Genomic DNA, 14,330 nt, shown 5'->3' on the forward strand with positions numbered 1-14,330 from the left:
TGTCCTGCCATGCTGGCTACCTGGGCTCCATATAATGATAATATAATGAATAGAAGCCTTAATTACTTGCTGTGTAAGAGCAAATTTCAATGAATGACAAAAACAAGTTTAAATCATAGTTTAGTTATAGATTATTTATTTTGGAGAGAGATTAAAAAGCTTAATATTTCTGTTACTTTTTTTAATTAGCTATAATTAATTAATTAACTATATCAATCAACAGTTATTTAATTTGTAATCATATATTATTTGTTTAAATTATAATCCAGACTTTGCTCAAATTTCTGGAAAACAGAATATTTGTAAACATAATGGGAGAAAATAATCTCCACCTATAAGTGACCAAAACCACTGGAAGCCAGACGGTAACCCTCCACCTCTTGTGAAACACATTGCCCATGATGCACTGCTGGTTGTCTGACAACACCCGGAGGGAAGGGGTGCATGTTGGCTCTACCTTAAGTAGAGGTGGCAGGGGATGCTGGGAATTGTAGTTTATTAATGGTTTACGCAGCGTGTGTTTTGTTCCGCTGTTTGTTTTTATTTAGACGTGGGTGCTCTGTGCTGGATTCTGAACTAGACAGTTTGTGATTTTTATGTTAGAAATTTAGCTTGACTTAATATCTGAATGTAATGATTGTTTTCTAATACAGGAGACAAAGAATTTACTAAAAAAACATGTTGAAACACAGTGGAAATCACATTGACCTCAAGTCCGGGTAAGCGTTTTAATTAGATTTAATTTATTATGCGTTAACATATCACACAGTGCTTTCACATCTGAGTACTGGGGAATTGATAAACTCAATACAAATGAAATATATACATATGGGAACAATAGGAGTATTTTATCCATATTTGCAACGTCTGCCCCCCCTATTGTGCTGATATATTGGGCCCTTAATCCCTGTGAAGATGGGCTCAGCTTGCATTTTAGAGATGCCTGCATTACAAAAATTCAGACCATCTTTTATCCCATTATAATAATTTTTGGACAAACTTTTCTGCTGATATTTTAAAAGATACTGGATATTTAACACAGCCTTAAATTGAACAGTTACACAGATTCCTTTACAGTGTTTTTTACCTGTTTCCTATATCCACTAATTCACCTGATCACCTGTTTGCAGGAAGGTATTAAAAACCCTCACTAAGAAGCATGCCAGTGACCTGGTCCTTGTGATTGGAACCGGGGTGAGCGCGGCGGTAGCCCCAGATGTCCCTGCGCTCCGATCATGGCGGTGTTGCATTGAAGCTATAATAGATGCTGCAGAACAGTTTGAGGTATTGCATCCTGGGGACGTTGTGGAATTCAGAAAAAGGACGCTGCGTGAGCAAGACTTACTGGTTGTCGCTCATGATCTGATCCGGAAAATGTCACCGGTACGTTCCTTCACATTTGTTATTGGTACAAAGGTTACCGGATCCAAACCGCGTTCATTTCATTCCTGGGCAGAATGCTGTGCATTGCAAACAATGGATCACCTATTATTATATAATTCTGTGTTAAGCCAGCTGGGGAGATCTGATTTCCACGTTATATGGGATGCTGGATATTTTGTGGGTGTGTTCTGGGTGCTCTCTACGTTCCGTGTGCCGCTGCATGTATTGTGGGTGATGTTGGTACTGTGGTTTGGTTTCGTAATATATGGGATGGTGGGCACTATATTTGAGTTATGTAATGACAGATTCAGCCTCTAACCGAGAAACAAGTCAGCTTATTGTGCACCTGCCATCCTTATTTATCAAGTACGAACGAAGGATCGATAATAGCAAAGCATCCGGTAAAGATTTGATAACTAACTGGAACATACCACCTTTACCAGTAGCAGGCCTGTATAGAGCTGCATTCCTAAATAAATAGGACATTTTATATTAGTATGATTAGCCAGAGTATGATGATATAAAATATTGCTGGTTTTTAAGGGTTTAAAAATAAAAGCCAATTTATATGTATTTTTTCCATTAGTACTGCTCCACTTATAAAGTGTATAATGTAACCAGCCCATTCCAGCTGATCTGCAGACAATGAATTGAGCCAAATTATCGCATGATCATGTTATTACGGGCCAGCAATCCCTGTAATACCAGGCACAGAGTTCTAGTAAATTATATAATATTGTAAAATGAATCTGAGTCTGACACAATAGCTACACTTACTGTCACATTTCACATTAGAGCAACAGACTGTGCTCTCCTTCCATAAGGCTAAGGTATAAGGCTAAATCCCCTATAAGATATGGTGTATATACGCTTTCTTACAGTGTTATGGCAATGAATTCCTCCATGTAATTAATGGAACACTTTAAACATCATCCAGAGTGGAGCGGCTCTTTACGTAAAGGGTTACTTTTAAAGAAAACACTGGTTCTGTTTAGAGTAACCCTTGCTGTGCTTATACCCCTAGTGTGGTCAAAGGTTACAAATTTGTTTTTCAAATAAACTTACCTCTATTCCAGCGCAAAGGCCAAGTTCTCCCTTCAGCCCAGTCCTCCTCTGCCAACATCACTCTGCCCGGAGGTGGGATGCAGGTGGAGGATGGGCTGAGGGGAGGACATGGATAGCATGGAAGAGGGGGCTGTGTGTGCCAACGATAGAGGCAAAATTTGCACATTGGCCAGCCCGCAACTCTGGTTCCAGCCTGGTTAATGACACCCCAGTTACACCTCCGGCAGCAGTGGGGTTAAATTCTGTATGTGCAGCTTTTTTGTAGCACATAGAGACCCCAAGCACCATAACCACTTCAAATCACTGAAGTGGCAATAGTGCTTAAAGTAATCCTTAGTGTCTCTACTTTTAATATATATTTTTCTTAATAAATCACCCCTCTTCACCTCAAATTGTGCTCCTCTTTGTGGCGCCAGATCCTCTTTCCCAGTGCTGCTATCTTCTAATTGCTGGCAGTGATGTAAGGACACTGCCTTCTCCTGTCCACAGTATGTGACAGTGGAGCAATTTGGTGACGGCCGCACATGCGCCGTAAGCGATAAAAATGGAACTGGGCAAGCATGGCACTCTAAAATCTTGCAAGAGAAGGACAGGATGGAGGGGAATAGTGTGGGAAAGTTAGCTTGGTAAAGGAAATGGAGCTTGCCACAATTGTCAAGCGTAGGAGAGAAATAGATCAGAAAGTAGGAAGAAAAAGAACAGATTGGGAAAGAGAAGATGAAATACGGTAATAGGAGTAATGTAAGTTTCAGCAGACAGAGACAATTTAAAAAACAGAAGTGTGTATAGAACACAACAAACTAACCTGCATATGTGTTTTATAGAGAACCGGTGACAACAAACCCAGCTTTTTCCAAGACTGCTTAATGGAAGTATATGATAACCTAGAAAGCCATATCCAGAACCCCACCGTTCTCGAGTCCATCATTAGTCTAATGGACAAAGGGGCGATGGTGCTCACTACAAACTATGATAACCTGCTGGAGCTTTATGGGCAGAAGATGGGCAAACCCATGGAATCGTTGGATCTGAATGATAAAGTGAAGGTAGGTCACATGCTCTGCAACAGAGGAGATTTAAATCAAATAACCTGTAATCATAAAATCTATGCGGGATGACAAAACAAAAGCCAACTACATTGAAATGTGATAAAACTTACATTTTCGCAGCCCGTTATATCAAAAATGCCTCATATTTCCCATGAACTTTTTAACCATGGCAGCTAGATACCGTTCAAGGTGACTTAATCAGGTGTCCTTCAAGTCAAATTCCTGTAGTGTGCTTGGTGGGAAAGCGGGATAAAATTAGAAAGTTCAGATCTTGCATGCAATAGAAAATTAATCTGTTGTTTAGTTTCATTAACATTTCTTCTGGGAAAAAAATGGTTGATGTTTAGACTAATGGTGAATAATGTCATTAATTGTATCCTTATAGATACATTTTTAGCCATAATAACAGCAATTTTCTGTTCACAGGTTATGCAGTGGGTACAAAGCCGTATTAAGTATGGCGTTTTGCATATCCACGGATTGTACACGGATCCCTGCGGCATGATTCTGGACCCATGTGGATATAAAGATGTTGCACAGGACTTTGAACTGATTGTGAGTTTTCTTTACAATTTCACAATATTCTATGTGAAGGTAAAAGTCTCCTCTGCACCCCTTCTAGTCAATATTCTGATACATATAATATTTACATTATTGGTAAAAACCCAATCTTTTGGTAAATTTTCCCAACACGTGTGAGATATGATACAGGGGTTAAACCAACAGATAAAACTGTCTAGTAAGTCAGGTAAACATAGTAAAAAAACAGTAAAAACATACAGAATTCTTCCAGGGGCTAGTAAACATTGTGAGCAAATGTTGAGAATCAAACTCAAACAAACATTAAAGAAAGTGCCCTTAGAATATTTGACCCAGTGAAAAAGCATATATCTGTACACACACCGCCACACAACACACACACATTCCATATGTAGTTATATCAAATGTAAAATAAATAAGTCTTATTCCGTGTGCCTCCTCTTTCCTTTACAGGATGAGCTGCAGAGTTTGTACGGCAAAAAATCTTTTGTTTTTCTCGGCTGTGGAGAGACGCTGCGGGATCAGATTTTCCAGGCTCTTTTCCTCTACACTGTACAGAATAAAGTCAGTATGGAACATTACATGCTGGTACAAAAGGAGAATTCAGAATCCTTCTATAAGCTTCAGGCCGATATGCTGCTTAATGGCATCAAGCTAATGTCCTATGGAGATTCGTTCACTAACTTTCCATCATACATAAAAGGGCTGTCTGCACTCATATGCAAAGAGAAGACTGAAGGTATGTGCTAAAATAAAGAGACTGGAAGCCACAAGGAAAAAATTATTTGTGATTATAAAGTAAACCAGCCGATGGCAGTGCTGTATGCAAATAATGAATTACATTTGCAGAGAATTCTGGAGGTGTCTGTAGTGGTCACATGGATCATGAGGGATTTAATGTAGGCAGGGGCTTTAAATGGCCAGATGGGTTTGGAGGTGTCTGAGACGAGCACAAGTGTTTGAAGAATGTGATTGGATTGTCAGAGGTATGAAGTGGCTAGTACTTTTTCTAATGGGCAAGGTACTAGGTGAAGTTGGCAGAGGGCAACAGAGTGGTCCTAAGTTTACACTTATATCTGAAACGATATGATTGGTCTCTGAGGTTTCTGAAGTGCGTTAAGCGGTCTAAACTGGGTAGGGATTAGATGTAAAGAAGAAAGATAAGGTGGGGGCAAAGATGGCCAAATAAGTGAGCTTAAAGCACAATATAAATTAAAGAGTCAGGATGTGCAGTGTCTGCTTGAAACACCACACATCTAGAGATATATTTAATTGTGTGCTGTGACAAATGCCCTGTGGTCCTGTCATTTGCCACAAGCTCTTGGAGGAGCCTGCTTGCTAGCCTCTTGCCTGCAATATACCTTGCCCAGTGCACGTTAAAAGGCTCAGTTTTTGTGATTATTGTACTCCATAAAGAGAGACCGACCGTTAGCCCTGATTCCCTGGAACTGTTTTGGGCATAGGACCAGGTGCACGGTCGGTCAAAATTATGACTTCCAGGAAATTCCTGAACCAATCTTGGTGATTTTTAGATATATTGGTCACCCAGATCGGGACTATTATGGGATGTAACTTTTGTGGAAATTTTGTGTGTTTTAAAAGTATTTTTGGGGTTTTGTAAAAATGTATGTTTTCTGTGCCTGGAGATAATCGAGTTTAATACAGTGCTAACTTAATTATCTCCCAGGCACAGGGGAGAGATTTACCTATTTTGTATGGGAGTGTCCTGGACCTGGGAGCCAATGTAATCGTGTATATGTTTTTACTGTAGTCTACTCTCAGGTCCAGGGCGGAGTGCCCCTTGCATGGGGGCCTTCATATAAGGCCAGTTGTGGCTCCCATTAAACAGATTCGTTTTACCCTTCATGAAGTCTAGACTCATGTATGGGGGATTGAAGAGCTATATTCACTCTGGGGATTGATATAATCACTATACTCACTTGGATCACAACAATCAGCCTGCTTTGCTCTCTGGACTAGGAGAGGTCTACTGGAAGCTGGAGTTTGGTCTTGGGTCCAGGGTGGGTGGAGGACAGCAAGACCCCAACCAGGCTGTGGCGATTTGTGGGGTTTACGGTGGTTATGGTGTCCTGTGCGTATGGTACTTAAGGATTACTATGAAGCAGAGATTGACTGAGGTACCCAGTCGGGGTGCCAGATGGTCCATCACATGTGCTGTGGGCAATTTACATTCCCCAGCACATGTAACTTAGACATCTCTGTTCCGGTTTGCCTAATGTCAGTTCTGTGCATATTTTATGCTTGTTTTTATCGCACACGGCCAACAGAAGATGAAGTACTTTTCTCCTCTCCCTCCTCCCAAATCTCCTTTGTTTTTTAAATTAGCCTCCCTCCATTCTTCTCCTTTACCTTCCACCGGCAACGCAACTCCCATGGAGTCATATGTGGTTGCACCAAGCAGTGCAGGAGACCTTCGCCGACGAACTGGGGAAGACATCACTACCAGGCTTTTTATATGACGCCAGGTGGGAAGAAGATCCATTGCCAAAAACAAGGTGTTTTTTTTTTTTTTTGGGGGGGGGGGGGGTTACAGGCAAGAACAATGGAACAAAGCAAAAACAAAAATTCTGAGGGCAACACAAAGAATAAGTTTGGTGGGGTTTTAAAGGAACACTGTACTATCGTTCAGTGTGTTATATTTCTGAAGTATTTTAGATATATTTATATACTGTATAGCACCAAACAGCATTAGAATTATTTAATTATTATTAATATTTACATTTTTTTTTTTTTTCATTCTTTATTTTTGAAGTGCGCACAGTTACAACAGTTGCTTAGGAGGTACCCCAAAGGCAGTCCTCTAGCATGTTAGGCGCAGTTTAAACAGGGGTAGACATAAGATCTTGCACACAATTTTTTTTTAATTAAGGATATGAACAGTAATGATGATATACATTGCTTAGAAAGTTTGAAAACCTAACATATAAAAACATCGCTTTAGTTTCTACGTAGTAGGTTAATATGCTGTGTCAGATGCTAGGCAGAAACATTAGACAGACAGTTTACACATTAAACACTCTAGTTTAAGACTATACTGCTAGGTCTGGTCTGAAAAGGCAAGTGTCAGGGGACCGGGTTAATGACACTGTTAAGAAAATACTTGCTGGAACGTGTTAGTTTATAGGTCCGTCGTTTCGACCGCTGGTACCGCTGACAGTCCACTGGACACACTGTCCTGTTGTATTAAGTATGCTGAGGATGCTGAGGATTCGAAGCTTGAGGAGGTCTCGTGGGCTTTTCCTTGTGGGTTGGGGCTGGTGGCGGAACGTTGAGGTTCGGAGTCTCGTGGTAGCGGTGGGTAGAACGCCGATCCTCGGCTTGTTATCTCTGCCGCCAGTGCCGTCTCCGCAGCTTTCGCCTCTGTGGTGTTGGCAGGTTAGTGCGGTATGATTGTTGGTCCATGGGGGGTCTCTCAGGCCGTTTCCCTCTGCTCGCTCGGTATGCCTTGCCTGGCTCCACTGTTTGCTCTGCCCAGTTGAGTTGTTGGGCCCAAAGGGTGTCGGAAACGCATCCCAGGGCGTCTGGTGTACGGGTCTTAGTGCCTGCTGAGGCCGGTTGCGGCAACGACGGACCTCGTGGTGCAGAGCCTGGTGCGGTCGCCATCTTGAGCGATTTCTTTCCCGCATGTTGTGGAGGTGTTGCAGGGCTCGCAGGTTGTCCCCCGGGACCGGGATATCTCCCCCGGTCCAAAGGGGGGGGGGGGGAGAGGTGGTTCGTGGGTGCCCCCTTGTCTGCCAGAGAACCGGGAGAGCGGCCGTCTCTCCTCGGCTCCCGCCCGCACAGGCCGCCAGCCTCGCTTAGGTCCGCTTCGCCCCGGAGAGCCCAGTGACGGGTGTCCCTGTGTGCCATGCAGTCTCCTCGTTCCGAGTCTCGTGTGCAGCAGTCCCTGTGGTCGGGCGGTCGGGCAATGAACCCCGAATCTAGGCCTTAGACTCGGGAGCCCTCCACATGTGCGTCCGTTCTCTGTCTAATATTTACATTTTAATAAAATAATTACCTTATTTTCTCACCGTTGTTTTGGTGATCTCGCTGCATTATGCCCCACCCCTCTTTGCGTCATCAGTAACCTATCGTTCGGGTCCAATCACTAGCTTCTCATAAAGAAGCATTGCGGACCATACACGAATGCGCGGCAGTTGCTGCTATGCGCCAATCAAATTACACCTATAGGGAATCATTGTATTCAATGATTCCCTATGAGAAACTCCAAACACGCCATTTGCGTGTTCACAAGCAGTGAGCTGGATCATAGATCGGATCACTGCTGTGAAGTAACTGTTCAAACAGGTGCCTATTTTCCCGCTAAAATTTCAATGGCGGGACTTACTGTCCCTTCGCCCCCTGCCTCCACCCATGCGACCCCTGTGACCGTGTTAGTTACGCCCCTGACTATAAGACAAATTAGTAGTAACTTTTTTAACCGTTATAAATAATGTTAAATTCCGTTTAATAATTTAATTGTAGTTAGCTGAACTTCACCAGCGAAGACGTGCAAGAGAATTTCCTGCAGAATGGACAGACCCCTTGTCATGGGATCCTGTATCTTCCAATAAAGCTACACCATCATCATCTACACCAACACAGCCAATCAGAATAGGAAGAAATGATTGGTGTAAATGTGGAAATTGCATTATGATGCCCACTGAAGAAGAATCTATCTGTTGCACTGAAATTCAGAAAATTCTAGAAAATATTGAAGCAAATCAAATATGTATTTGTGAAGCAAAATATCTAAAAGAAAAACTGGTCTCTAGAGAACACATAATAGAACTCTACAGATATGGATTACGTTTCCAAAAAAAACTGTTTTGTTTCCCTTTCAAATTTACAGGAAAGGTGAGTTGAATTAATCATAGATATTTTTTATAAGTGTTAAATTTAGTTTTTATATGGCAGAACATCAGTGCATCTTTCTGATAGTGCTTAGCCTACAGGGACATGCTGTAGATACCAGAACCACTACGTTAAAATGTAGTAGTAGTTCTGGTGACTATAGTGTCCCTATAATACGACGTCTTTCGCTCACCGGTCAGCTCTGAGTTACAGGGAGAGCAGGAGACACAAGTGAAGATGCATTTTGTTTGTGTCTTTCTCTCCCAAGCCACTTTGTCTCTTTCTCCCCTTCCCTAGCTCTTCTGTGAGTCTCTTTCCCCGGCCCCAGCCCTCCATGTGTCTCATTAGCTGCCTCAGCCTCTCCATGTGTCTTATTAGACCTACTGCCCTCCATGTGTCCCTATATCCCCCCCAACCCTCCATGTGTCATCATAGCCCCCATGTGTCCCATTATTCCCCCAAGCTCTCCCTGTACCTTGCTGTAGCGTGGCCGAGCAGGCAGACCGTGGTGGAGGAGCTCCTGCTTACTCTACCCGGTCTGACAGGAATCAGTTCTATGCTCTCTGTGAGCACTTCCTTTCAGAACGGGTAGAAGACAAGCTCCTCAAAAGCAGTCTGCATGCTCTGCCACACTACATTCTGTGACCGGCAGGAGGGGGGCGCATCCCACCGGTTATCCTGTAATTGCGCCGTGCAGCCCGGCCCAGTGCACACTAGGCGGCCCGATAGTGTGCCGACCCACTGTGAAATTTTACTGAATCCCGGTAGGCCAGTCCGGCCCTGGATGCATCAATAGATGCATTTCGCCTTGGCACAAAAGCAGCCCAAGTGGATTCCTGGGCCTACTATAAGATGCCAATTCTAAGACTCAGGGAACTCTTTGGTGTCGGCTCAAGGAACGTTCCCCTCTTCACTTACCTCATCACCTGCTAGTATGCCGACTATGGGTTGAAGATTTTAGAAAACAGAGATATTGGGGTCATGCTGCAGAAACCTGTGCAACCTTGGCTATGGGTTCACACTCTTGAAGCCTAATACCTAAGCTTGTTTTGCCACTAACGCCTTTGCCAGCTTGGCCTAACTTACACCTGAGTTATTCTCGCACATTATGCTTACCGTCATCATAGTTTGTACCCTCATGATATGATCATTTATGCAGTTTCATAACCTGTCTATACTTACAACTTACAACAGACGAGTAATTCCATCGTGCGTTGTACATTGCATCAGACAACATTTTCCAGCACCAGATAGAATGTATATGGGTTTTCTAAGTGCTGCAGCAGACCCAAATGCTGTTGATTTCCTTCTAAATACTTACATTTGGTATTTTAGATAATTTTTGTATTTTATATTTATTTTAGATACATTGTTGAATATTTATTATTATTGTTCCATTTTATTTTAGTTTATAAAAAAATATGTAAATAGTTTCTCCATATGTCATTTCAGTAATGTAAACTCTTTTCCCGTTCTGCATTTGATATTTGTCTGTAAAAGTTGAATCTTTATGTAAAAACAAAGACCAGAAGAATATAATTTAAAAACCTTACTTTATTGTAACTTTTTTTTTATACAAACATTGAATTATTTATTGTAATTATTTATTGTATTCAATAAATGAATTATATACACACACACACAAAATAAATCTAGGAATAACTATTTACAGAATAAATAGTGTAATACATATTTTTAAAAATAAATTAGAAATATTATATACACATTAAATATTTCTATAAATATATATTTTTTAAGTAAATAAAAAATAAATGTATTATACAGGTTCAATAAAGTATCTACACAATAAATATTGGAATAAATGTGTTTTTAATTAAATCTAAAATTACATTTATTATACATATTCAATAAATTAGGTACGGTATATACAAAATATTCTAATACATATATGTTTAAAATACTTTAAACATGATTAAATTATAATATATTCAATAAAGTAACTATATAAATAACAAATATAACATATATCATTATTAAATTCAAGTATTAGTTTCTAAATAATTTTAATAACATTTGAACAAACTAACATGTTAATAAAAAAGATTAAATATATATTTATGGGGGCGTGGCCTGGCGCTGAACTGAGATGGCCGCCTAATTCTGTGTGTCACGTTCACAGTAAATGATGTGGAACACAACTGCAGATTTGTTAGGACTTTGATCTTTTATTAAGACACTTAGATGGAACTGAGACTTCAGTTCCAGAATTACAGTTACTGTTTCTTTAAATAATAAATGGTTTGTTTCATTTAGCATTGACAAGGTTCAGAATTCATTAGCATCCGTTATTCTTGTTAACAGTTCAAATTATAAGAGATTATATACATTGGAATTATCAGCAGCAAGACTGGTGCAGTATAACTTAAATAATACTTGTTTTGAGGGATGCTGTAGCAGGCTTGCTGAACAACTTGATAGAAGACTTTAGTATGAAGAAATAAGATTATCTGTAGCAAGACAGGTACAGCTGAACTTGAATAATACTTGATTTGAGGAAAGCTGTAGCAGGATTGCTGAACAACTTGATAGCAGACTTTAGTATGAAGAAATAAGATTATCTGTAGCAAGACAGGTACAGCTGAACTTGGATAATACTTGCTTTGAGGAAAGCTGTAGCAGGATTGCTGAACAACTTGATAGCAGACTTTAGTATGAAGAAATAAGATTATCTGTAGCAAGACAGGTACAGCTGAACTTGGATAATACTTGATTTGAGGAAAGCTGTAGCAGGCTTGCTGGAGAACTTGATAGCAGACTTTAGTAAGTTGAAATAAAGCTTTAACATTGTTAGCTCTTAACTCAGAGACTGTAAATTACTTAACTTCTGGAAGTAGAGGGATTGTGTCCCCAGCTCTCCTCAGAGGCGGTTGCTTCAGTGAATCGTTGCCGAGAGTGTTGGTAGTTGTCTGTGATGAAGAGAGATGTTGGGGACTTGAATATTCCTCCAGTCCGGTCTAGTAGCGAGTGGTCGTCTCACCGAGGTATGTGAGCCGGTGAGTTTGGCGCAGTACGCGTTTCAATAATCCAGCGTCTATCAGCTGGTGCGGTCGCATTAAATAGCCGACCGCGGCAATCGGGGTGTGGCTAAGCTCCGTCAAACCCGGAAGCATGAGGAGACATCGGGAGGCTTAAGGCCTGACAGTACCCCCACCCTAATGAGCAACCTCAGGGTGCTATCTCAACATGGTTTAGAAGGGTAGCGTCTATGAAAAGCAGAAATCAATTTATCAGCATGGATTCCAGAGGAGTTTTCCCAAGTATCTTCAAGTTCCCAAGTTTTCCCAAGTATCTTCCATCTAATGAGGTATTGTAATGAGCCACGATGAATCCTTGAATCAAGAATTTTCTGAATCTCGTATTCTTCTTCACCCTGGACTAAAACAGGATCAGGAGGAGTAGTAACATCTCTACGTTAGGGGTCAGGATGATGAGGTTTAAGCAAGGATACATGGAAAACCCGGATGAATTTTCAAAGTAGATGGAAGCTTTAATTCAACAACATTACAGTTGATTATTGACTTAATTGGAAATGGACCATGAAAAAGGGAACTTAACTTCTTAGATGGCCAATTTATGAAAATGTCCTTTGAGGAAAGCCAGACAAGATCCCCAATCCCATAATCGGGGGAAGAATTTTCTTTAATATCAAAATTTTTTCTTTGAGTGGATGATGCAAATTCCAAAAGTTCATGTAAAAATTTGAATAGGGATGACATATGAGAGATTTGATTCGAAACAGAAGAATTAGACGAAAGATTTGTTTGAGCAGGAAACAAGGAGGGATGAAATCCATAATTGGAAAAAAATGGAGTCATCTTGCTATTAGTATGATAGGAGTTGTTGTATACGAATTCTGCCATGGGCAACCTGGTTATCCAATGGTCTTGTAAGTGAGAACAATAACATCGTAGATATTGCTCTAAGTATTGGTTGACTCCTTCAGTTTGTCCATCAGTTTGGGGATGATATGCGGATGTCAGTTTACGTTGGATATGTAGAGAAGCACATAATGCGTTCCAGAATTTGGAGGTAAACTGAGTCCCTCGATCTGAAATGATTTCGTCGGGCAGTCCATGAAGTTTTACAATATTGTCAAGAAATAATTTTGAAAGTTCAGAGGATGAGGGTAACATCTTTAAAGGGATAAAATGGGACATTTTCGTGAAGCGGTCCACTACCACTAGAATGGTGGTATGCTGTTGAGAAGGGGGAAGATCCACCAAGAAGTGCATAGAAATGGATTGCCAAGGTTTTCCGAGAATCGGTAGGTTCAATAATTGACTACTTAGGTACTGAGGTCCTTGTTTGGATCTTTGGCAGATTGAACAGGTTTTAACATATGATTTAACGGTTTTGTCTTGATGAGGCCACCAATAATATCTCTTGGACAATTCAAGGGTCTTTTTTATACCTGGATGATCTGCCAGGTTAGAATCATGAATACAATTGAGCACTTGATTTCTGAAAGCAGGAGGTACATAAATTCGGTCTTTGAAATAGTAGAGACCGTCTTTCTTCGATAGTTTAACTGATGTAGGAAGATTAAGAGTATCTTTACTGAGTCCTTTTATGTCGTCTAGAAGGGAAGATAAAGTCCCAACGACTGTATGAGGAGGAGGCTCCAGTTCGGTGTCCGAATAACACGAGGTTATAGCTGGTTCTTTAGTAGGCTGAAGGATTGGAATATGTTGCAAGCATGTTTTCTTGCAATAATCGGAATTAAAGGTAAGAGAAAAGGGGGACCAAGAGATTTGAGGGTTGTGGTTCCTTAACCAGTTGATCCCTAATATAATAGGAAAAAACGGTGATGAGATAACATCAAATATAAGATTTTCAGTATGAGTATGATAGTGGTTACTAATAAGAGGGATGGTTTCATGAAGTATTGGTCCCGATGAAATGAGGGACCCGTCAATCACTCTAACAGGAACAGAAGTTCTTTTACGAATACAAGGAATTTTATTCTTTGTTACAAAGGCTGAGTCGATGAATACTCCATTTGCACCGGAATCGATGACAGCCATGGTCATAATTCTTTTATTGTCCCACTGTAATATGAGAATGATAGGGGACATTTGCGTATTTGCTGTAGAAGGGAGTGCACTTAGGATGGAAGAGGCATGACACTGCCTACTGCCCTTTATTCGTTTCAATAAAGGACAATCAGAGACCAAATGAACTTGAGAGGCACAATACATGCAGAGGTTTAATATACGTCTTTGATTTTTCTCTTCAGGAGTGAGGGGACTTCTTATTACCCCTATTTCCATAGGTTCGATTGGTAAGGATGGGTTGTCAGAAGGCTTTGGAGGATGACATGATTTTTTCCCAGTTGAAGTTGAGAGAGCCTTTTCGGCCTTTCTTTCTCTAAGCCTTCTGTCAATGCTGATCGATAGATGAATCAGAGCATTCAAAGTC

General features: G+C 40.8%; 1 protein-coding gene across 5 annotated transcripts in view; it reads left to right on the forward strand.

Annotated features, from left to right (window-relative positions):
- FAM118A (family with sequence similarity 118 member A) overlaps positions 1-14,330 on the forward strand; it is a 34,927-nt gene that overhangs the window by 6,233 nt on the left and 14,364 nt on the right. For 4 of the 5 annotated variants that reach the window (XM_063446737.1, XM_063446742.1, XM_063446738.1 and 1 more), the window contains 5 exons: positions 654-719; positions 1,131-1,383; positions 3,273-3,494; positions 3,924-4,052; positions 4,491-4,776. In XM_063446737.1, coding sequence (XP_063302807.1) covers positions 679-719; positions 1,131-1,383; positions 3,273-3,494; positions 3,924-4,052; positions 4,491-4,776 — 931 coding nt within the window. In that variant the 5' untranslated portion in view covers positions 654-678. Of the gene's footprint in view, positions 1-268; positions 720-1,130; positions 1,384-3,272; positions 3,495-3,923; positions 4,053-4,490; positions 4,777-14,330 lie in introns of those variants that run through there. The other variant, XM_063446741.1, reaches the window with a different exon arrangement.

The sequence above is a fragment of the Pelobates fuscus genome, chromosome 3 (genome assembly GCF_036172605.1).
Source record: "Pelobates fuscus isolate aPelFus1 chromosome 3, aPelFus1.pri, whole genome shotgun sequence".
Taxonomy (NCBI): Eukaryota; Metazoa; Chordata; class Amphibia; order Anura; family Pelobatidae; genus Pelobates; species Pelobates fuscus.